The 23,119-nt window shown below is 44.0% G+C and overlaps 1 protein-coding gene across 3 annotated transcripts in view; it reads left to right on the top strand.

The window, feature by feature from the left end:
* The window catches only part of LSAMP (limbic system associated membrane protein), a 1,025,433-nt gene that overhangs the window by 262,391 nt on the left and 739,923 nt on the right, over positions 1-23,119 (top strand). For 2 of the 3 annotated variants that reach the window (XM_087757639.1, XM_087757640.1), the window contains exon 1: positions 16,139-17,135. The exons of the other annotated variant lie outside the window; for it this stretch is intronic. In XM_087757639.1, the coding sequence (XP_087613765.1) occupies positions 16,922-17,135 (214 nt within the window). In that variant the 5' untranslated portion in view covers positions 16,139-16,921. Of the gene's footprint in view, positions 1-16,138; positions 17,136-23,119 lie in introns of those variants that run through there. 3 annotated transcript variants of the gene reach the window in all.

A 23,119-nucleotide genomic window follows, 5' to 3' on the forward strand; every position in this document is an offset into this window, starting at 1 on the left:
TTTGTGTGTGTGTGAGTGCGCACGCGTGCGCATGCATGTTTCTGGTGACAACTATGGTAGCCATATCAATCCTCCCTCTGTACTAATACAGCTCCCTCTTGGCCAGTTTGACTAACAAAAATTTACCAACCAAGCAACAGAGCGAAGCAAACATATTAAGAAAAACAGCATCGAATGCAGCCTTGCAAAGAGCCGTTGGCATCATTCATCCCACAACAATCTGTACCATACGCCTCTTCCCTGTAAGGCCAGAGACAGCCTTTCCCAGCCTGCAACCCTTCCACAACATTAAATGTAATGGCTTTCTTCCTGCTCTATGGCAGTAGACAGGAACTCTATCCAAGACTTCTCTTTAGAAAATTTCCCTCCTTTAAAAATTTGGATTTGACTTTGTAAAAAAATTATGCTATTCTTGAAAAATAGCTGTTATATCCAGACTGTTTGCTGTTCCTTCCAGAACAGGATAGCCCCAGGTATTGCTCCCAGATGAATGAATAATCCTGTCCAGTTTAAGGCGGTGTTATCAACACATCCACTGGGAGCATACATAACTACCAGATAGACCAAGATCTTTTCTGTTCTTTGAGCTGAATATAATTTTAGCCTGTCACTCCTTATCATATCCCCTTTAATCATGCAAAATATTTCCTCCCCTTCTCTCTTTCATCATGCTTGTAGACATATCATTTTCCCCTTTAGCCTTCATTTAGTTGCAATATTCACATTGTATTTTACATTCTCTATACAATTAAGTAGGCAAATTGTCACCACAGGATGTCTGGAAGGCCAGAAGTATGAATGGGTTCAAAAAAGGATTAGGGTGTGTATGGAATAGTCCATCAAGGGCTATTAAACTCAGATATGTATATAAACATTGGATCAGGAAGTCTCTAAGCTATGTGTTGCTGTATGCTGGAAGAATATACTAGGGAGAAACATTGCCGTATTTTTGTCATGTTTTTTATAGCCCTTTCGTAGGGCGTTTGCTCCTGGCCAGTGTCAGAGATCGACTGGGAGCTAGGAGGACCTTTTGACCTAATACCACTGGATTTATATTCATAAGAAGTTTGGGATGGGGTGCTTTATCAAACTATAGATAAAATACCTTGCTCTATTGTTACAATTATTACACAATATAACTTTAAGATCTGCACCCTGAGATTTATAGCATTGTGGAGTCTTCCTGGACTTCTCCACAGATCTTCTTGATTTTACAGATTGCGATTATTCTTGCTTCTTACTGTTCAGCATACATGCTTAAAACAATTAATCTTCAAGCAAGCTCTTTTTGTGCTAGGGGCTGTACAGATCCAGAACTAAAACAATCTGGATGTATCAGTTATATGTTTTCCTGGTTGCATTGCAGTTGTTATCCAAGTTAGAAATCTCAGGGGAACGGGAAGAAGGAATGATTATGAGGGAGATCTTTATGGTCTTAAAATGCACTGCATAGCAGTCCTCTTCCTTCTCATGCTCTTGACTTGTTTTGTACAGAATCTGTTATGACAGTATCCTGAAGATGCACATCTGCTTTGTTTTTTCCCATTGGAAGTATTGAGATTTATAAGTCTTCCATTTCAGAATTTGAGACAAATTTTAGTGCACGAAAAGCAGACTCAATCTCCCCCCTCCATCAGGCACTCTTTCCCCTCCTCCCTTCCCCCAGTAAAAAAAAAAAAAAAATCAAGGAGTATTTAACAAAGTGTGAGAAACCAGTCTTTCTGTATTTGGGACCTCTCAATTAGATACTAAAACTTCTGCTGACAACCAGATTTTGACCCTGGAATTCCCAAGCTGGAAGAAGCTGTTGCTCCAGTTTCAGCCTACTGCCCACCTCCCTGCACCCTCTCTTTCCCCCTCACCTCCCCATGAATACAAGCTTTGTGATTTGATGCTTTGTTTTGCCTTGAGTATCATACAGTTGCCAGCTGGTGGACAGCGGGTTAAAAATTTGGGGAGTCAGTTAGTGAGGAATTACCCTGGTGTGATGTGGGGTAGGCATGAAGGTATGATACTGGTTTTATGCTGTCTTGGTCATACTCAAAAGAAAAGGAAGGTGTTAACTTAGGTACTTCCATAACCTTTTATTTTGACCCGAAATGCAGCATCAAGGGCATAGGCAATTGCATGCAAGTTAGGTGCGTGCATAATAACAGCAGTATTAGTATCCTGAGGCCACTGTAAGTCGAAGACTGACTGAATGGGGTGGTCCATAGCTGTATTTTCCCCTTCTGTGCCTCTCTTTCTGTCTGTGTCTGCTGATTTGAAACAGTGAGCCCAGGCTGTCAGTATTTACCTATATGTGGAACTGAGAGAAAAACTCCATATCCATTTAAAATTTTGAGTCTGCCTTTTTGCATCATAAAAAAAAAAAAAAACAACTGATAAAAGAGCACAAGCACAACTCCGTTTGTTTTGGAGGGTTTTTTGCTTTTCAGTTCACGTTTAATGAAGTAATTACAGTGAAATACTCTCAAAATTCAAGACCTAATTAAAGCAAAGAATAAAACCTCAATTGATCCATTATTTAGATTGGTGAGAAGTGAGCATAAAGCAGCAATGAAAAAGTTAGTACATTACGGGAGGAAAGAAGCATGCTCCCTCTTGGAGAATACTGATGGGAGGAAGACCTTGGGATGATAACAACCAGTCAGGGATGCACTTAAATTATTTACAAAGAGTTCATCTTCAAACAAAGAAGAATGGGGCAAAAGCAAACCTATCAGTCAAAAGGATACTTTTCCCTGACAAACACAGGTGTTGCCGAATGTGTTTGAATCAGAAGCTGTCTAGCCCAATATCCTCCTTTTGGCAGACTAGCCCCCGAACTGCGCAGTAAGAAATGAGCTCTTAGCTCACCAGTGAAGTTTTTCTGTCTCCAAATGGGTGAAATTCGGCTTACAGTCTGAGTTGGTAGTTGCTTCTGCTTCTTATGAGTGCAAGGTAAGACAGCAGTTTCAGGTCTGGCTTTGCAGATCACATGGAGGTGTTAGCAACAGGGATTTACGGTGGCAGGAGCTTGTCTGTGCCCATGTGGGGTGTGTGGCACTCAGCTCTTGGGATGGAGCATGGTGTGCTAGTCATCGTTCGCCCTCTCCTCAGCAGTGGCTGACCAGAAGGAACTGAGCTATAGGGTAGATCTGGCCTACCCAGACTCTCCTGCTTTGATGGATCAAAACAGGGTGTTTCATTTTCAGTAGTGTCTGTATATCTTCTGGTGAAGCTTTAACCAAATTACTTTCCCTGCCCTTCTTTAGCAGTTCCTGTAAAAAATTAGAATGCCAAAAATTTCTCTTTACCTGAAGGTGGTTTTAAGCTCTCAAAATTGATATGTTCTGGTTAGGTTGTTTGGTGTTACGAAGACCAACCAAATTATAATAAAGAATTTTGTTATTCTGAATTTCCCAGATGCCAACACTGATTCAGAACTCATCCCATACTATCCTACTTACTAAGGCATCTCTATTGTTCCTTGAAGTGCTATGTTCAATTCTTGGGTAACTGCCCTGCCAGGTCCAACATCCCTCCACCTGCCTTGTTATTCCTTTTGCATTTATGCCAGAATTATACTATAAGGGCCAGTGGCTGTGAGTACTCAACACTTCTGAAATTCGTATCTCTCTTCATTATGTGCCTAATTTCAGGTGAACTCTTTTCAAACCACTGCCCTTTTTGTTTAGACTTAAGTTGGAGAACAGTGTTTGCAAGGCATGTCCAGGAGCAGCCTCCTCTGAGCAAATGCCTTAGATGGGAATTCATGTAATTTCTACTTGAATTTCTCTTTTGGGGGAGTAAAATAAAACTGCAAGAAAGTTACAGTCAGATGTGTACATGTAATGTTGGAGTTCAGGCAGCAAGTAAATCTCTGCTGCCCTTCCTCTGCAGAGCTTCACCAAGGGACAAAGCAATTACAGCTCTGTGTGTAGATGAAGTCCCAAACTGCTTGAGATGGTTTCTGCCATATATCAATACGTGAAACAGATTGCCAGTTCCTTCTATGAAAGGCCCAGTACTCAGCTTGTGTTTCCCTAATGCCACTTGGGGAGGCAGAATGGCCCTGAGTTACTCCCTGTAGCAGGTTATAGGAGAAATGCTACAATTTAATCCTTGTACTGCTGAACCACTAGTAATTGTTTGGAGCAAGAGTAGGAGAAAGTCTGCCTCCTCCAGCCAGCTGTAGATGCTTAAGGTCAAGAAGTTGTTTCTCACACTTCTGCTTAACAAATATGCCTTTAGAAATGTGCATGAAAGGCAAAATAAACACCGGCCTTAAATCTGCTTTGTGAAAATGGACTGTTACGGTCTCAGCTGGGTTTGTATCTGAATGCCTACAGCATAAAGTAGGGTAATAAATGCTGACTACATGGCAGCTTTTGTGTCTATTTTGACAGCTCTCAAAGTAGTATCTCCAAATTCCTCCAAAATCAAAATGTTCCATTTTCCCATTTTCAAAAAAATGTAATTCTTTGGTTTGTGTCAATTGAAAGCAACTTTTCTTTAAAATAAAACCTCTAATCATTTTTAATTAAATGCTTGAAATAGAAAAAATTATTTGGTTTGGTTTGAAACACAACTTTTGCTGACATTCCAAAATCACCAGCAAACCGAAACATCAGCCGTGAGTGCTCGCTGTTTAACTGTATCAGTGTAGCTAAGGACAAATGACATTCAACACCGTGCCAGCAGCAGTGGTTAAACTCCATAATTGTTTTTTTTATTGTCCCCCTTTGCAAAGATTTTAAATCCCTTGTTACGCAATTAACTCCTCTTTTCTGCTAAAGGCTCTTGTCTCTCTTGACAGGCTCTCTGATTACAGAATGTCTGCTGCAAACTCAGAGTGGCAGCAGATCCGAGGATAGGAAATCTGCTTCCTCTGGTCATTACCCGAGCAGATTGGAGTGTCTCTGAGCTGTAATGGACAGAGGAGGAGGGTGGGCAGCCAGAGCTCCTGCAAACATCGGGATTCCCGATTATAGCACTCTAGCTCTGCTTTCTTCACCCCTTCAAATTCCTTCCCTCCTTCCTCTGAAATTGCATTTATTGGAGGAGGATTGGGCAGGTGCCACTGGTGGAGGGAGCAATGTTTTCACTGAGGAAGTCGGATCACCTCTTTCTTGTAGCTGGTAGCAGTTTTCCTTCTGCTCACTTCTGTCTCGGAGATGAGCCCCTTGCTCTGCTTTTCATTGTCAGCCATGAAATCAGCTACCATTTCAGAGCACCTCTCAGTAGTTTCCAAATGCCTTTGACGCATTTTGCGTAACCAGGAGACTGCTGAGAATAGCTGCTAAATCTTTAAATCTAGTTTCACACTTAGTCGTCTTTGTGACTTTAAGTTTGTTGTTAGCGTAGCTGGTGTTCCAGGTCACTGAGAGCCTGGGATTAATACCCAAACACTTGGTATTAATATGAGAGACTAGCATTTTTATTGAGCCTCTCCACCCTAGCTGGGGATCTAAACTAACTAATTCTCTGAAGACATGCCCCAGAGTGCTCTGTGTCTTTTGTAAGGGATGGATGGGGGGGGGGGGGGTGTGGAGGCGGAGCATGTCTTTCCCTAAGCTCTTCTGAAGGATCAGGGAGAAAAGTAAAGTCAGGATGTTATTACATCATCATTTCTTTCTTGGTAGGAGACCAGCAAAACTTTTCATCAGGGTGGGGCAAAGGTCCTTGTTTCCACTGAGCGATACAAACACACTGACTTGTTGCTACTGTCTAAAGACTCTTGATTCTCATTTCTCCATACTTTCCTTCCTCCTTGCAGCTTAATGAGACCATTCACTCAACTGGCTTTTCTCCCTCCTCCCTTTCATCTCCATCTGTCCGCTCCAGGTGGCACCTCACCTGGATGATAGTGTACCTTCAGTATCACGGCTCTTGCATCAGTGATAGTTCCTATGCACATCTTCTGTTGGATGTGTTGCAGATTAATTACTCTGAGTTTTGGAAAACACCCAATTAAGATGGGCAGGTGTCATGGTTTAACCCCAGCCACCAACTAGGCACCACACAGCCCTCACAGGGGGATGGGGGAGAGAATTGGAAGGGTGAAAGTGAGAAAACTCATGGGTTGAGATAAAAACAGTTTAATAGGTAAAGCAAAAGCCACGCACATGAGCAAAGCAAAACAAGGAATTCATTCACTACTTCCCATCGCCAGGCAGGTGTTCAGCCATGTCCAGGAAAGCAGGGCTCCATCACGTGCAACAGTTACTTGGCAAGACAAACACCATCACTCCCAACATCCCCCTCTTCCTTCTTATTTCCCCAACTTTATACACTGAGCATGACGTCATATGGTATGGAATATCCCTTTAGTCAGCTGGGGTCAGCTGTCCCGGCTGTGCCCCCTCCCAACTTCTTGTGCACCCCCAGCCTACTGGCTGGTGGGGTGGTGTGAGAAACAGAAAAAGGCTTGACCCTGTGTGAGCACTACTCAGCAATAGCTAAAACATCCCTGTGTTATCAACACTGTTTTCAGCACAAATCCAAAACATAGCCCCATACTAGCTACTATGAAGAAAATAAACTATCTCAAACAAAACCAGCACAGCAGAAAAAGAAATGTTTGGATTTGACCAACTACTAAACAACTCAAACAGTATGTGACACTCTCTAAAACAAGAGAAATTTTTTTGTGCATGTTTGGGTACAGATTGATTTCATGAAAATATCCCCCTAAACACTTTACAAACTGAAAATGACAGTTGCATATTACACGGCAGACTATCTGACCAACTGCAGCCACCTTCTGCAACTTCTCGATTGACATGGGCTCTGAAATCAGGGCCGTTAGCAGAATTTGGCATAAAACATAAGGGCACAAATTGTCTGGGGGTAACCAGATGTTTCCATGGTGGGAACAGCAAATGAAATGTTTCCAGGGCCATCAAACACTTGTAACACTTGTTTTCTAAGGAACAATATTCTCCCTCCATATCCTAAGACTCCTTGGTTCTCTGCATCTGGCCCATCCTTTGTTAGATAAACATCGCTGTCTCTCAGCAGTTTCCAGGCTCCTTTCTCATCTTTTGTATCTTTTCCCTACAGCTGTGACACTTAAGCAGCTCTCCTGAACGTCGTCTCATTCTTTGAACATCCTGTCAGAGTATCCACTGAACATGATTATAAAGCCCAATTTGAAACCAGTATTGATTCTGCTGTTGAATGAAAGGCTACGTTTCATGTCTTCTTTTGGTCTTGCCCCAGCAAGACAGACTAGGAATATCAGGCTTGCTTCCTTCCTTCCTCTAGGCTGCAATTCCTAGATGCTGTGTGGAGGGGAGCAGTATTTCCCATTCCCTTCACTTTTGCTTCTTTCCATAGCTACTATTGGTGCTGTTGCTCATTGCCACAGTGTGATTTATCCTGCCAAAATCTCCATCTTTGGTCCAGCTCTTGAAGCCATCTTTGTCCTGCAGAACTCATTCCCATGCCAGCTGTACCTGTGTGCACTTTGGTAGGCCAGAAGCCTCAAAGCTAAATGATTACTAAATTTTATCAGAAGTCACTGTCCTTCCAGGGCTTTTTGATTTTCAGATGTTGCTACCCCTGGCTTGGCCACTGTTGGATTACAGTGGGGTTGGCTTTTATTTTTTCACAGTGGGAAGAAAAAGTTAGACACCTGCCAGCAGATCTTCCTGATGTTCTTCAGCAGCTCTCTCCCTAGATTCTGTGTCCTCACCCACCAGCTCTGCCAGCATTTTTCCTTATGTCAGCGAATTGGCTTTATTTTACCCTATCTCTTGGCTATCTTCCCTTTTTCCCCCATTGCATCTCTCCAAGCCCTTGGAACACATCTTTAAATCTCTCCTGGTCTCTCCAAAATCTGAGCTGAGGGTATGTTCCTACAGCGCTATGCTCTGTCCTTCACTTGTGGTCACACCCAGTCATCCATGCATTTGCCATCTCTGCAGATCTGCAAGCCACTCCCAGGTGCGAGGAAACTGTGCGCATGGCTGTGCTCCCCCGGCTCGCATCCCACTTCTCTCTCTGGAGCACATCGCTGAGCTGCTCAGTCACTGGAAGAGCCAAGGCACTCCACACCACCTGTCTGTGCAGGTTTGTCTGCAGTGTCTGCTCTCTCCAACTGCTGGTTGAGTGTGTGGGGAGGGGGGTGTCAAGAAAGGATTATATTCATTACAATATTAAATAAATCAGGTGGAATTAGCTCTGATCAGAAAGCAGCAGCTGGCTTCCGCAATGTTGTGACAGGCTTCACCAATTATGCAATGCAAATAGAAACTGTCTGACTTCCACGGCTCCTAGGCCATGACAGGACTGGAAAGACTGTTTGGCAGCTTCTTATGATCTCCAGTAAATCTGTCCTCTGCTTGAGCCTCTCAGAGCCTCTTGCCTCCACTGAAGAACAGCCATTCTTCAAGCCTGGTCTCCATCAAAGGTGTAACAACAGGGTTCTCCAGACTCCTCCATACACCCTTATGGCCCAACAAAGGAGCAAGGAAGAACTTGGTTAGCTTTATTCCTATTAATATAGTGGGCTATTGATTTTAACTGGTAGCTGTTGTGTGGTAGTTTTTAATGCTTAGAGCAGCAAAATGAGGCCATGATACCAACACCATGGCGCTTGCCCTAATTACTCTGCAAGGTTAATCTGCTGAGGCTGCGCGGGTATATTTGCCTGACAGATTGACTCCTTTGTATTATATTAGCTAAGGGAGGACACTGAGTTTCATATGTATATGGGGGAGGGTGAACAATTAGATGGAGGAGGTCTTTTGCTCCGGTAGCATAGGCAGGTCAAGGTTATGATGAAATGAAATTACAGCTGAAACACAAAGGGTAAAAACCCTGCTAAGAGACAGCAAGATGGATCAGGATGAAAGCTCTTGAGGAAGAGATGGATTCTTTGAATTCAGGTGATAATGGACTTGTAGGGTGTTAAACCTTGACACGAGAACACGGGGAGAATGGCGTTGTATATTTGCATGGGTATGCACAGAGGAAATTTTCTTTTAATCTTGGTTGACAGAGTGCGGCTGTAACTGAAAGTTTAGAAGATTACTCTCCAGGGTCAAGAGCTGCAGTATGGAGCTCTGTACATTGGACACAGGTCTCTGCAGACAACAACCTAGAAATTCAGCTATTACAGTAGAAATACTAGATAATGATGTAGATCACAGCTGGTCAGACTTCTCAGGATAACTTCTTTTCCTTATTCCAAAAATCATCATACTTACAAATGTAGGGAGCTCCTGTGACAAGGATACTGTCTTGCTAACCTTTAAGAAAATGAGATGGCCCTGTTTGCTGTAGAAGAGGCTAATCACCAGGCAGAGATGTTATGGAGCATATCACAGCAGAGACATCAGAGGTATCTCAGCAGAGCACATCTTAGCAGAGCAAGGCAGAAGGTAGTGGAGGTGAGCATATTCACCCCACAATGATGTCCCTGTGTCTTGCCAAAAGAGCAAGCACATGCTTATCAGAGATGTCAGGCTGGGAAACTCTGCTCCAGTGACAATGGGGAGCAATGCCGAAGGTCTGAGTGCATCTCCAGGTACATAGGTTTTGTTCTGTCCAGAGCTTAGGAGCTCAGTATAGACATAGCTTGCTCAGGATTTGTACTTTCAACTTTCCATGGAAAGCTTAGCTTAGAGCAGAAGATTGCTGATGAGTTAGCAGGGGGAGCTCTTCTTTTGCCTTTACCATAACCTCTTCCCCTGCACAACGTTAGTGAATTCTCCCTTGCTATGATTTCAGACATAAATCTGAAATTCTGCCTGCTTAAAGATGCCATAGTACTTGTCATAAGAGTAAAGGGAGTAAAGCTAACTTCCACTCTTGGGTAATTACATTCTGCCTCCGTAACTTCTTCATCAGCTGTAGTATAGAACGGATTTTTTTTCTGCAGCCAGGAGCAGGCAGGACAAGACGTCTATTGGTAAGAGGTTTATGTTGGATTTGGTCCGATCCACTATGTTACATGATGCTGAATTTCAGAACAAACTCAGGATTGCATGAAACCTATTGGGAAGGCTGCATCCCCAAAGAACTGCCCCAGCTGTGGCAATGATCTCTCATCCAAACCATGTCAATCAGGGGATGGAAAGAAGTGTCTTTTGCCTTGCATTAATTTAGAGATACTTTGTGGAAAGGATCTGAGTGAGGTGAGTGGGAGGATGAAAATTTCCCTGGCGCATTTTGTGATTTAAAAATAATAATAAAAAGAAACCCTTTGTGTTTTGAAAACTCTATTAAAAGAAATGTATTTCTGCAGAACAACAGCATGAAAGAGGAGAGTAAGAGCTTCAGCAAGGTGAATCACAAAAAAAAATGTCTTTGGGGCTGGCTTTAGGGAGTGGAGCTAGGAGCTGAAGGAAACAAATGGCATTGCAGTATCTGAAGTCAACGAAGCCAGCTCGATATATATATTTATTTGGAACAGCCGGTTACCTTATGCTGAGTGTCGGGTGAGGCTGAGAAGGAAACAGTGTCCCCTTGCAGACCCAGTGGCTGAAAGAAGCAGCTTTTGGCTGTCACGCAGAGGCTCACGTGCCCCATCGTGCTAGCAGTGTGAAAGAGGCAGACTGCTCGGGAAGTGTTTTCTAAGAAGCTCGTGAAAATTTCCCCCAGTTGTAGAGGAAATGACCTGAGCTTTGAGGACCACCGAATTACAAATACATGTAACCCAGTGCCCTCCTCTCACTCAGCTTGGGGCAGAGGAAGTCATTTGGACTCTCTAAAAGCAAAGCAGCATTTAAAAACCTGATGTGGCATTTGTTGCGCAGGAAAAGAAAAAGAGGGAGATTGCTGCCTTGTGCTCCCAATAACAGTGGCAAATTTTAGAGATTAACAGTGGAAAAGGGAAAGCAGAGAGACTAACATCCGAGAGCACTTGTGGCAGGGAATAAGGGTGGGAAGAGAAGAAATCTGAAATGCTAAAGATAAAATGTGCTTTATATTTGTGGAAAGGTGGGAACTGTGACAAACTCAGACCTGGAGCTTATGTTTTATTATATATTTTCCCCTTGACCCCTGGAGAATACACAAATAAAATCAATTAATGGGCTTTGAAGAAGAATCACTTTAAACTGTTCAATTAAACCCCGCAATGCAGAGAACAGAAAGGAGAGGGGGGAAAAAAAACAATAAATACATCTTAAAAAATGGACTTGTCTGAGGCGCCTGGGCCCCGACATGCACCATTACTGACGGATCGAATCACACTTCCATTAACACCATAATCTTATAGACTCCACAGGCCGTAAAAAAGGGATTTACTTTAATCAGGTTTGGTTAGGGCTGAATTTGAAAAGCGCTACAAGTGAAATAAAACACGACCTCATCCCCCCTTTGATTTTCTTTCTTCTCACTCTGGCTCTCTAATTTACAATTTGCCAGCTGCCAGTGGTTCATTTCTAATGGCTGCGATCCACTGGTGTATGTCACACTCTCTCCCTTATTGTGGCGGAAATGATTAGGGAGAACATAGACCTTTCATTTCCATCCCCACCTCCCGCTTCCCTGGACAAATGCCTGGGATGCAGCATTTCCCTTCACACAGGCTTTAGTCCTCCATCTGTGTGTGTCCCATACCCTTTCCCTGGCCACCCTGGGGCTGATATTTGGTCACTCGGGCTGCGGCCAGTGAAGGGATTGGGGAGGAGGGGGAGATGAGATACTAGAGATGAGGAGGATGCCCATTGGCCTCTAAGCATGAGTATTGACCATGGAGGAGACCAGGAAGCCACAAGGTGTCAAAGTAATTGGTTTTATTTCTCTTGTCATCTCCTTTTTCTTTGCCTCTGCTCCATGCTTCAGCCTGTCCAATTTATCATGTGGTGCCAACTAACTGTTGTGATTCCTGCTCCTTTTTTAATTCATCCCCCATCCAGGGCAAATCCAACACATTCTATGCAAAGGACAGAGCTATCGAGTATGTTTGCTTCTGCTGTCCTGACCATCTCGCTATCCTTAGTGATAAAAAATACCATATTTTGTGCTGTTTAGAGAGGTGTCTTAGTGGGATGGTTGCCAATGATAAAGGCGGTTAACTTCATTTTTAGTCAGCCTGCAGTCTTCTACTGGGTTATGTTGTACTTCTCTAGAAGTCACATTTCTGACCATAGCAATGTAGGCACTCAGGTGTCAGCAATGAGGAACTGTAGATCACAACTGTAGGTCACCTTGGGCTTGCACCTGTAGGAACAAAAATAAAACAAAACAAAGAACTGCTGCCCGTGCCAATGTGCTTTGCACTGACCTCTGACAGGGTCTCCCACATGCTACGGTATAACTGTCCAGCTTGGTGGGAAATTGGTTGGGTAACAGTCCTAGGTGCAACGCAACAAAATTAACTCATAGCGTCTGTGCAGGACTCTGCTAGGTCAGCCGTGACGTAAGAGTTGCTTTATGATAGCTGGATGCTGACAGGTGTATTTTGGTTCCCAGCATGGTGCCTGTGGAAAATCATCTGGTTGTTTCACAGAGTTGCAACTCCCTGAAATTTGCCCTCATTTATCTTACATTCCCTCTTTCTGCCCCAACACACAACCCACATACATGACTGAAGATGTAAACTCCTTGTGTTTAACTGGAAAATGGTACCCATGTCTCCCACACAGCTCTAGAAAGGCATGCACCCAAACTGGACTTATTCCTCAAGGTTTTAATGATAAAGTTTTTAAGGCCAAAATAAAAACAATAGGCAGTAGAACAGTTTAAGCATTGCATGGGAGATCTAGTTGCATAGCCACACTTGACTTCCTGAGAACTGGAAAATGAAGGAAACATTGTTCCTTAGTCCAGTTGGGAAAAGCTGGTACTGGAGAGCTGTACCAGAAGGACTGCTCTTCTAGGTCAGTAGTGCTTGATGACTCCTAAGGCAAGGGTGAAGGAATACACTCAATAAAGAAGGAAACCCACCAGAGTGCTTTGTAAAAATAGGTTCAAGCTGCGAAATTTACGTAGTCCTCCTAAAAGCAGGAAAAGGGTTTTGAAGTTGTTCCCGTACAACCAGACATGAAGAATGACAGATGAGAGAGGGGAGTACAGTCAGAGGAGAGGGAAAAAGTGAAAGGAAATGCAGGGAAGGGGAGAGTGATATGGAGGAAGGGAATATTGGCAAAGAGTAATTTCAATTTAAGAAGAGACGCTAAATGGGAACGAGACTGTTATATGGACATTAAGGGCGTTTCTGTGTGTACATGTCAGGGGGAGAGAGAGAAGGGGGAGAATCTTGAAGGAAGCAAAAAAAAAAAGGAGTCTGAATGAGAGTTTGGTCATGGGAAGGCAAGGCTAATGTTAGCAACTGATAATAAAGGCAGGCAAAGGGGAAAAAAAAAGCATAAAATTCACTTAAAAAACTCTCCAAGTTTAAAAGCTCCCCAGAGGCTTTGTAATAGAAAAGGGCTTTTAAGTGCTATTTTTTTCCCCTGTTTTTCCTTTGGGGATGTCTCAGAGGGATGATTTATTGTCTAATGTATTTAAAGTGACAAGGCCAATTTTGGCGAGCTTGCTGCAGCAGCGCCAGCAGCGCTTTTCATGGCACTGCAGAACGTACCCTCTGCTGATGGCTCTCTGACATGGGGCCATACAGCTGGGCTCCGGCAGTGGAGCAAGCCAAAACAGGGAGATGCCCTTGCAGAGCAGACTGGTGGGGAGGCAGCATCCCAGTGCATTCCTGGTTTAGCTGGTGGAAATGGAAGAAGTGGGTGTAATGGTGGAAGGAGAAGATGGTTAGAAGCTAACCCCAATTCCTAAGCCCAATAAAAGTGTTTTTTGGGTGCCCTTTGAAGACAGAGCTCTGTCTCCATTCCCTTTCCATGCTACCTTCTGCTACGGCAGCTGGCCTGTAGGTGTGCCACAGCCTGGGCTTCTGCTGAGCTGTCTTGAGGCCAGTTTGGGCTGTTCCTAATCACTGGTGACTCCTGAGGTGTTACGTTCTTCTCTGGGTCTATTTCTGTGGAGACTTGCCACTGAGGCACGACTGCAACCCTCTTCTCTTCATGCCACTACATCTGTTGCAAGCAATAAGCCTCACCTTCTCAAGGAGAGTTTAAAAAAATCTCAGGGCTAAGCATTTTTTTTTTTTTAATATTGAGCGTGTATTTACTTTTGCTCTATTACACTTATATTTATACCCCTTAATACAATTCCTCTACCTTCTTGGTATTTACACACTTGTAGGCAGTTAATCTTACCCCTTGCCAAGCAATACATATTTAATTATTTTAATCTCTTCCCATATGTCAGTGCTTTCAGACTCTTAATCATTTTTTTTCTGCTGCTCTTCTCTGTATTCCCTGCGCTCATCAACATCTTTTGTAAATGTGTGTTGCCCAGAATTGAGGGCAGTATTCCAGGTGCTGTCCTGCCAGATCTGTACAGAGGGCCAGTACCTCCTTGCTTTCTGACATGATTTCTCTGCAGATGAAGCACAGCAGTATGTTAACTTTTTTTTTTTTCCTGCTGCTGCTCCTATAGAGCATTGCAGATCTGTAACTTAACTTGCTGTCCACTATCTCCCACAGCCCTTATTTGATCATTACCATTTTCCAAATGTACATCTCTCTTAATGTCCTGGCTTCCATTTATTTTCCCTCATATGTAGTAACCTGGATTATTCTAATCTGACTCTTATTTTCTCTGCTGGTCCCTACTCATAACCTTTCTGGCTTATATTGTGTTTGTCTGTCTACAGCAATGCGTAATGGAAGAAGCTATTTGTGTTTCTGCAGTCTTTTATTTATGTTTTGATCCTCTGCTTCCCCCAGTTCCTTGTTCTTGTTTGCTCGCTCCCTCCTGGAAACTGTCCCCCTTGCTCACAAATGGTCAACAGCCAGGCAGCTGTGTCTTGTCTCTGTAGGAGCCAGGGAGAATCTCCTTGACCTGAAAAGCAACAGCAGCAGCAGCTACCTCATGCTCGGTTTGGCTGTGTGAACGCTGAGTGCGCCAGCCAGCTTTGCATGTCCTAAGTACTGCGTGATGCTTCCTCTTATAATCAGTCTGAGCATCACTGCTTCTCCCAATCGCCCCCTGCACTTAATTGACCAATAGAGCTAGACATATGGAGGATCGAATCACAAACCCAAATCAGCAGTTGTCAGAGGAGATTAATTCAAACAGGAAGCTACAAAACACTTGTTTTTTCTTCTCTTTTTTTTTTTTTTCCTCAAGCTCCAATGGAAGAAATGATTATTAATATCCCCAGCTGTATACCCAGGCAGATGGCAGTGACTCCAATGCACTCTCTCTACCCAACTTTCCATGTGATTTCTGTAACATTTAAGCGACACTAGGAAATTACTGAGGGAGGGAGACAAAGAGGAAGCTACATTCACACTGCCTAACTGAAAGCATCTAAGTCAGATTAGCCTGTGCTAAAAGGACAGACTGTCTTAATTCACTGTACAGTCAATGCAGAGATACAGGTGCTCTGAATTGCCCTCTGGAGGTACTTCTCACTGCTGACTCCAAAGAAGTGAACATCCTAAGGCAGGTGTGCATATCTTCCCCCTTTCAGCTGCATTGTCCTCTATATTGTGCTCAGGGGTCTTCAGCTCTGAAACACATCCACCGAGGACGCTGTGGCTGTGTCCTGCTCTGACTGCAGGTCACAGCCACGCTAAGATCAAGGCTCCTTCACGTTAGCCTCTGCATGCTCCTGTGCCAATAGACGTCCTTTTCCCACCCCCGTGGTCTAATCAGACAGCAAAGAGGCAGCACAGTCTAACGGGGACAGCAAAGGGTGTAGAAACGGGCAGTCAGGGAGACTGAAGGTCCGCTTGGCAAAGCAAGGCAGCCTACTTTATAAAGCACTTAACAGGGACTTTGGAGGACACCCTCATCTTCTCTCAGTCCCTCAGGCATCAAAGAAAGCAAGCAAAGCAAAGCAACTCTCTCCACCTTCTCCCCTTTCACCTCCTCCTGCTGTGGAGGGGAGATCACAGCTGCAGGCCTGATTCCTCCCGCTGGGGGATGGAAGAGGAGGAGTTGGGTGGAAGCTGTGGGCAGCAGTGTTGGGTAACTGATGAGACCCACCTGTGCTTAGTGTGGGGTGGCAGGTGGAGGCACTTAGGAGATAACAAAGGAAGGGAGGGAAGAGATGTGCCCCAAGCACAGCTACAAAAAGCCAGGACCTGCCACCTTAGAGGGCTTTTCCTCTTCTCTACTTGTGCCTGCTGTAAGTCTGTGCTGCAACCCATGAGGCCTGTGTTCAACCACCAAGCTATAGCTGAAGGTGGTCTCCTTCCTTAGGAGATGGTGCAGAACAGGAAGGTGCTTTGCAGGGGTTTCCTACCTGCTGAGGAAAACATGGTGATAAAAGCCCTTGCAGGAGACTATGAGAGAAACAGGGCAGCTCCCAGGTGAGCGGCAGCGTGCTTTTGTGGGTCTGGAGCTGGCTTGAAGGGCAGAGCATGAAGACTGGGGTTAAACCATCAATTTTCAACCTGGCAACACAAGGAGGGATTTCCCCAGCCACTGCTATCAGATCAGCAGCCTTGGCTCTGCCCCATGAGGGCCAAGCAGAGCATCGATGTGATGGAGGGACCCTGCCTATGATGTCCCCCTGCTAGGGTAAGACCCCAGCCCTGCGGTATGTGCCATCGCTTATGTGAGGTTACAGCTTGGAGGAAACAGTTTGGACTGGTTGCTCACCCTGCTGGGTTCTTGATTAACTGTAATCAGCAAAGGTGAAGAGAGCAGAGGTCTTTGTACTGAAACCCTCTGCTCGATGCCTAGCAGCAATTTTTGCTTTTTTCCTTTCTTTTCCCCCTGAAAAAATTAAAAAGTGTGAGGATGCATGAAGATTGGAATAGAAAACATTGACAATCTTATCATGCTACTGTATAAATCAATAGTATGCACTTCACTGGAATAATACTGATTGCTGCATCCTGCGAAAGTTATGGTAGACTGAGGTGGGATTTGAAACTTTGAGACTGGCCTTTATTAAAAGATGCCCAGACAAGCTATGGACTGCTTCAGGAAGCACTACATGAAATCCTACAGCCTGTGTTATGCAAGGGGTCAGGCAAGACCATCAAAATTATCTGAATGTGTGAATATCTGGGTTAAGCAACGAACTCAAATGCAGCCCTGGAGTTGGAGGAAAGAGTTCCAACAGAATACTTCCAGCCTGATACTGCTGTATGTGGAAGAGTGTACCAAAGGTAAGTGAAATGGTGACTGGTGCAGAACAGCAATGTGTGCATGGGAGATACTAATTATCTTACTTTGGCTTGATGAAAAAAAGAGTTGGTAATTGAAAAGCAAACATGTGGATTTAGGTTGTGAGATTAAAAGAGTTAGGGTGGGGTTTTCTTATTCAGAAGTATATTATTTTGGCTTGGGTGCCTTGCTGAGGATGCCAGGCTCAGCATGGTAGTGTGCAATGTATTCTGGTGGTAACTAACCTCTTGCTGAAGGTATGAGCCGAGATCCTCCTAGATAACCTCACTTCTATGGGTTTCCTAAATAAAAGTGGCGTTAGCACAGGTGAAAAGAGTGTAAACTGGCCTCTGCTTGTTAAGATCAGCCCTCTTGCTGTCCCTGCTACTTCCTTCAGTAGCATCTGGCATACCTCAAGAAACTTGGATGGAATTTTTCTAGTAATTCTGATGGTCAGCAAAGCCTTACCTCTTGCAGGGTCCCTGGCTTGCATGCACGCAGGCATCGGATGAACTCTGACATGGAGCAGAGGCTACTGGGTCAAATGTTCTGTCCATTTTTTCCTGACAAGCTAGCAGTTGCCTGAAATGGAGAAATACGTATGCACGCTCCTCCTAACTAGGGCAGCAGAAGTTGGTGCCACCAGAGATCACTCAGGTTGTCAAGTGAGCGGGATTAGGGATGGCCAAGGAATTTGAGAATAAACGCAGGTCTGTTGTGCAGGATAAAAGGAGATGGTGATCAATATATCTTAGAGCTTCGGGGCTTAAGGCAAGCAGCATCTGACAGGATTAGGAAGAAACTTTTTTAACATGACTAGTCATCCTATAATTGCCTGCTTGGGATGCTCACACATCCTTTTCTGATACCCTAGTGAAGCCAGCTACCTGAGAGAGGCAGCTGGTGCAGCAAGACATCTGTGAAGAAAATAGTTGTGTCTTGCAGTTCCTGTGTGTCACAGTTGTTAAAGAGACGTGATGCAATGAAGTTTGAATTCCTGGAAGCAGAGAGCCAATGGGTGCTGCGCCATGGGTCCCAGCTAAAGAGGGTGGAAAGGAGGAGCTGAAAATCGACAGGAGCATACTGTGACTGGGGCCAAGCTCTTGCTGGAGGAATGAATGGATGCAGATGTAGAGCTTGTGGGTGGGTGAGGGAACTTGCCAGCTGCTTCCCAGAGCTGCACAGGTGTGCAGGGGCTCATTACTTGCTGTGGCTGCTGTCATTAACACAGTGGCAGATGTTGTGGGATGTGACTGGCGTAGGCACAGGGGAGAGGGCGAACCTGGAGCTGAGGACTTTGGAAACGAGCCTTGCTGTAAATGTGGTAGTACCTTCAGGTATATGCAGAAGACAGGTGTATGCTTTGTGGGTCTCCCCTCTTTTTCTTCATGATATAATTTCTAAACTTAATGTGTACTGTTTCCTCTCCCCGACCTCCCCCCATTTTAACGTCTAAAGGTAATCTGTCCTAAGAAATGTATATATCTCAGGGACCTGAGATAGATATGAAGATAATCTAGGCTTCTCATCCTGTGTTTGAACACAAAGGTTGGAGAGTTGGTGAGTTTGCCTCTGTTTCCATAGGATGTAGCTCATGCGGGATCCTTGGCCTGGCTGAGGTTTTGCAGCTCCTGTGCACCCAAGTCCTCTACCATGGTGTTTCTATGCAAGGAGAAATGTTGTCTGTGTTCTGGCTGCCTCTTTTGCAATGGTCAAAATAATGCACAGTAGCATACTCTATAAAGGACACCACACTTCTTATGCACACTTCATGTGCTGTTTTACTCTTTCTGACAATTGAGGCACCCACACACCATGTGCTCCTGGAAAAAAAAAAAAAAAGCCTAACAAGTACCAGGATTATAATGGCAGAAAGGCAGGGTCAGTTCTGCTACAGCTCTGCCTCTTGGGATTCAGAGCAAGCCTTTGGTAGGAACAGGGACTCATCAGAGGCTAGGTTTGTTTGGCCTGCTAAAATCAAGACACAGAAAGGATGCAGTTGACTTCTGTAAATACACTAAGTCAAAATAGGGCAGGAAGGGAAAAGAGCTATTCAAACTGAAGAACAGTGTTGGCACAAGAAAAGCAGGGGATGAACTAGCTTATGACGAGAATAAGTTTGTGAATGAAAAAGTTTTCTCACTGTTTGAGTAGTGAGCTTCTGAAGAAGCATGCTTGCTAAAATTGTCTGGGGTAAATGCTCCAAGTCATTCTTAAAATTAATATTAAATTGCAAGGGGGAATGACTTAGGTCACTGATGGTGACAGCCTGGCCTTAGCTGACTTCAGTTCCGTCTAACATGTTGGACTAAACCTGCAAGAGATACTGGGTTGTTAGTATCTCTCACCTCTGGGAATAACTAGAATCTAATAAGGATGTAGGCGAAATATTCTTGCAGCTATTTTGGGCTGTCTCGGTCTCTGGCAATCAGCACTGTTGCGTTTTAGAGCCTGCCTGAATGTACTCCTTCATTTGAATTCCTCTACTTAAGTATCAGCATTTCCATTTCACAGATAAAGAAATTGAGACAGAAAGGTAAAATGACTTGCTTAATGTGCTCACAGTAGGATCAGGACTAGCACCCTGAACGCTCAGTGCCGACTGCATCTGCCGGTTTATACTCCCGCTCCTGTGCAGAAGGTCTGGCTAGCAAGCCTCTCTGCTGAAACCTGGTCGGCTGCAGGCTTTCTGGCAATTCTCTGAGACATAAGCATGTCTCTTTATGGAAGTTTTCAAGGTTATGGAATCTGTTATTTTTGCTTTTTATGTCTCACAAAGCAGACGATAAAGGAAACGTAGCAACTATTCTTTGTGACTTTCTCTGTCTAATCTCAGTACGTGCACATTGCACTTACCACAATAACATCTAGAAACAGGTTTTTCTGTTCATTCTGATGTTGAAAGACCTGATGATCGCTGGACTAAAGGTTAATCACACAGTTGTGCAATCTGGAAAACTGGGGAAGAAGAGAAAGCGTGCCCATCCTGCTGCTCTTTGCTTAGCTAACAGTCACGGGTCCTTCTGGTACCACTTACTGACTGCTATAAACTGACCAGCTGCTGCTGTTCCCCATTAGTGAACTGTGAGAGCATAAGAGCTGTACTTAAATACAGATTGGTATGCTCCTGCTTGCATAATTGGAGCAAGCAGGGTTTAGGATGTCATCTGTAGTGGTGCTTGTCGTTGATACCTGCCGCATGCTGGTAGAGCAGTCATCTTGCTATTGAAATATGGGAAGGAGAGAAACCAAAAATGTTGCGGTCTTTCTGTCTGCTCCTTTATATTCTTTCCCTGCCCATCATAGTTCTAGGTCCTGCCAGCTATTTCAGACAGCAGGGCCTTTAAGAAAAAGTGATTTCTGAAAATAAGTATCTGAGTATAGGAGATGAGAGCACTTCGGTTTGATCTGACTGAGGGAGAAAATGTAGTGTGAGGCTGGCTCTTTATTAAACCCCACAGAGTTTATCCAGGAGAAGGCCCTGGGAATGGCTCTACTGTGGAGGAAGCTTCACTTGGCATTTGCACCTTCTCAGCCATTGAAGCTGCCCAGCCAGGAGATGCACAGCTAGGAAAAAGGTTTTCATTAGCTCTATGGCTCACAGAGCTACTTGTTTAATTTCACATTTATGATTTAAGAATATGTGTGTGTATATCAAGCACTTAACATTCCTCTTGTCTCACATGCATTATATTGAATTGCATATACTTATTCTTTTACTGTTTGTTTTTGCATAAGTAATTGTAACATAAGCTCTGAATTATTTCATAAATTTTTGCCTGACAATGGTATTCATGCTGGTCTCACCCTTCATTTACAGAACGTAGTGGCTCCACTCAACCTGTTCAGCTTTTGAGGGCTGCCTGTCTATCAATCTCTTTTCTTATAAGTACGAACAGTATTTGTTTTACATAGCTCCATATTGCACATAACATTTGGCAGTAGGGAAGTCTCGCTTGAAAACTTACTACATATGCATGTAAAAGGCCTGGGGAATAAAGTGCAAAAAAGGATGATATTGCTGACTGGCTGGCTTGGTAGTAGAGATGCTCTTTTGTAGTAGTACAGATACTCTTGGTAGTAGAGGTACTCTTTCTTGAACCAAAAGGGTGGGTTAAGCAAGGATTAATGTTCAAGGCACTGGGCTGGATCTCAAGAGAGCAAGTTTAAGCCGTCCCACAGACTGAGTGATTGTGGATAGTTTACAGGATTTTTCTCATTCGCTTTCTGTGAAGGCATGTAATACCACCATCCCTTATCATGTGTATTTATATGGTTACGTGGTCCAGGCAGGAAGTATCTGCTGTGTGTTTGTACAGCTTGGCATAAAATCAGGCACTAATCTTGGTGAAGCTTGTTGCTACAGTAAAACAAATGGTGATAGGTTTTGTAGTGTGACATGGAGCAACCTCCCAGTTTTGGGGATTGATGGGTTGATAAGTGGTATGAGACAGTCATACCAATAGGAGAGAATAGGACACGAATAGTTTTAAGCAGACAGGATTCTTTTAATTGGGAAGCAGGACTGCCAGGATTTTGAAGGATTTGATGAACATGGAAGTTTAGCACTTGTAAACCTTCCTCTTTACATGCAGTATTTTGATTACCTAGCTGATCTTTTTACAGGGTGCAAATGTTTAGTGGCATTGATCGTTTGGGGAGTCTAAAATGTAAGCCTCATTACTCATCTCTTGTCCAGCTGCAATGTTGGCTTAAGATTCAGAATAAGGAACTTAATTACATAATGTTTAAGCGTAGTGCTTAAACATTAAAAGGGGGGTCTCTCCTGGATGGTGAAGCAGGACATTAATTTGGGAGGAAAGGCTGGTTTGTTACCTGGAGCCCATGTGTTGTCACTTGTCATCAAGGTGCTCCCTGTTAGCAGGAGGGACTCGGCAATGACAAGCACAGCCTTCTATTTCTAGAGGATTCAAAGTTTAATTACTTTGTTGCTGTCTCATGTAAAATTGCTTCAGGCACAACGCACGCCCGGGACTCCTGTGTGCCAGGGAAGTGGCTGCTCAACCTGAAGAGATGACACTCTGTCGAGCTGTCGGTGTTCGGTGCGGTCACAGCAGCTGTACTTGCAGTGGTTATGAATGACCAGTGCCGGCAGGGCTTTTGTGCGCTTGTCAGAAGAAGAAGCTATAACTCTGCTAAGCCTGTGCTGTCGATTCCTTCTGGGAGCTTTCGGTAGCTTGATAGGGCCTCCATTTTCAGCATTTGGCCTCTAGTTTGAGATGTCTCCATTCTTGCAGCCATGCTGCTTGAGGGACTTTAGGATTTGATGCTTGTCCTACCACCCAGACCACTCTGAACACACAGCTAAGAAAATGTAGGGGTTGTCAGTGCTCTGTCTCGGGTGTAAAATGCTATTTCAACATCAAATGCTCAGGCAAAAACTTCTATGTAAATAGTGCCTATGGGCACCTGACAAACCTGTTTGGTCATAAATGTTTCTATTTCCATGCCTCATAACAAACCAAAATTATAATTTCCTCTGGGCTCCAATTCAGTCCAGCCCAGGCAAGATGAAGTTGTGTATGGACTCAGGCTCTCTCAAATTACCACGTCAGCAAATTAATGGCACCTTTTGGTCTCTGCCACTGTACTCGCACAGCCTCCATTTGCAGTGAGGGCTAAGCTGAATGAAATTGTTTCCTGTAAGGCCTTCTCCCCAGTGAAGGAGACTCCACAGCATGAACTCAAACCTTAATAGATGCAAAAATCCACTCCAGGAGTGAGTTGTTATAAATGCCCCAAGGGCAGGCAGAATTTCAGCTGGTGCTTTCTCTTCCTTATGCACTGAAGTCAATCAATCATGAGATGCAAATCTGTAAAAAATGAGGCTTCATTAGTTCTGCTGCTCAGAGCACTCCCTTGGGGTTTTGTTGGTGCCTTTTTTTTTTTTTTCTTCCCCTTTAATGTTAAATTACATGTCTTTGAGCTGCTTGTTCTTAATGTGATCAGGTATGTCTAAAGGAGA

This window comes from Nipponia nippon, unplaced genomic scaffold (assembly GCF_047370975.1).
Source record: "Nipponia nippon isolate SJK-2023a ecotype South Korea unplaced genomic scaffold, ASM4737097v1 scaffold_2, whole genome shotgun sequence".
Lineage (NCBI taxonomy): Eukaryota > Metazoa > Chordata > Aves > Pelecaniformes > Threskiornithidae > Nipponia > Nipponia nippon.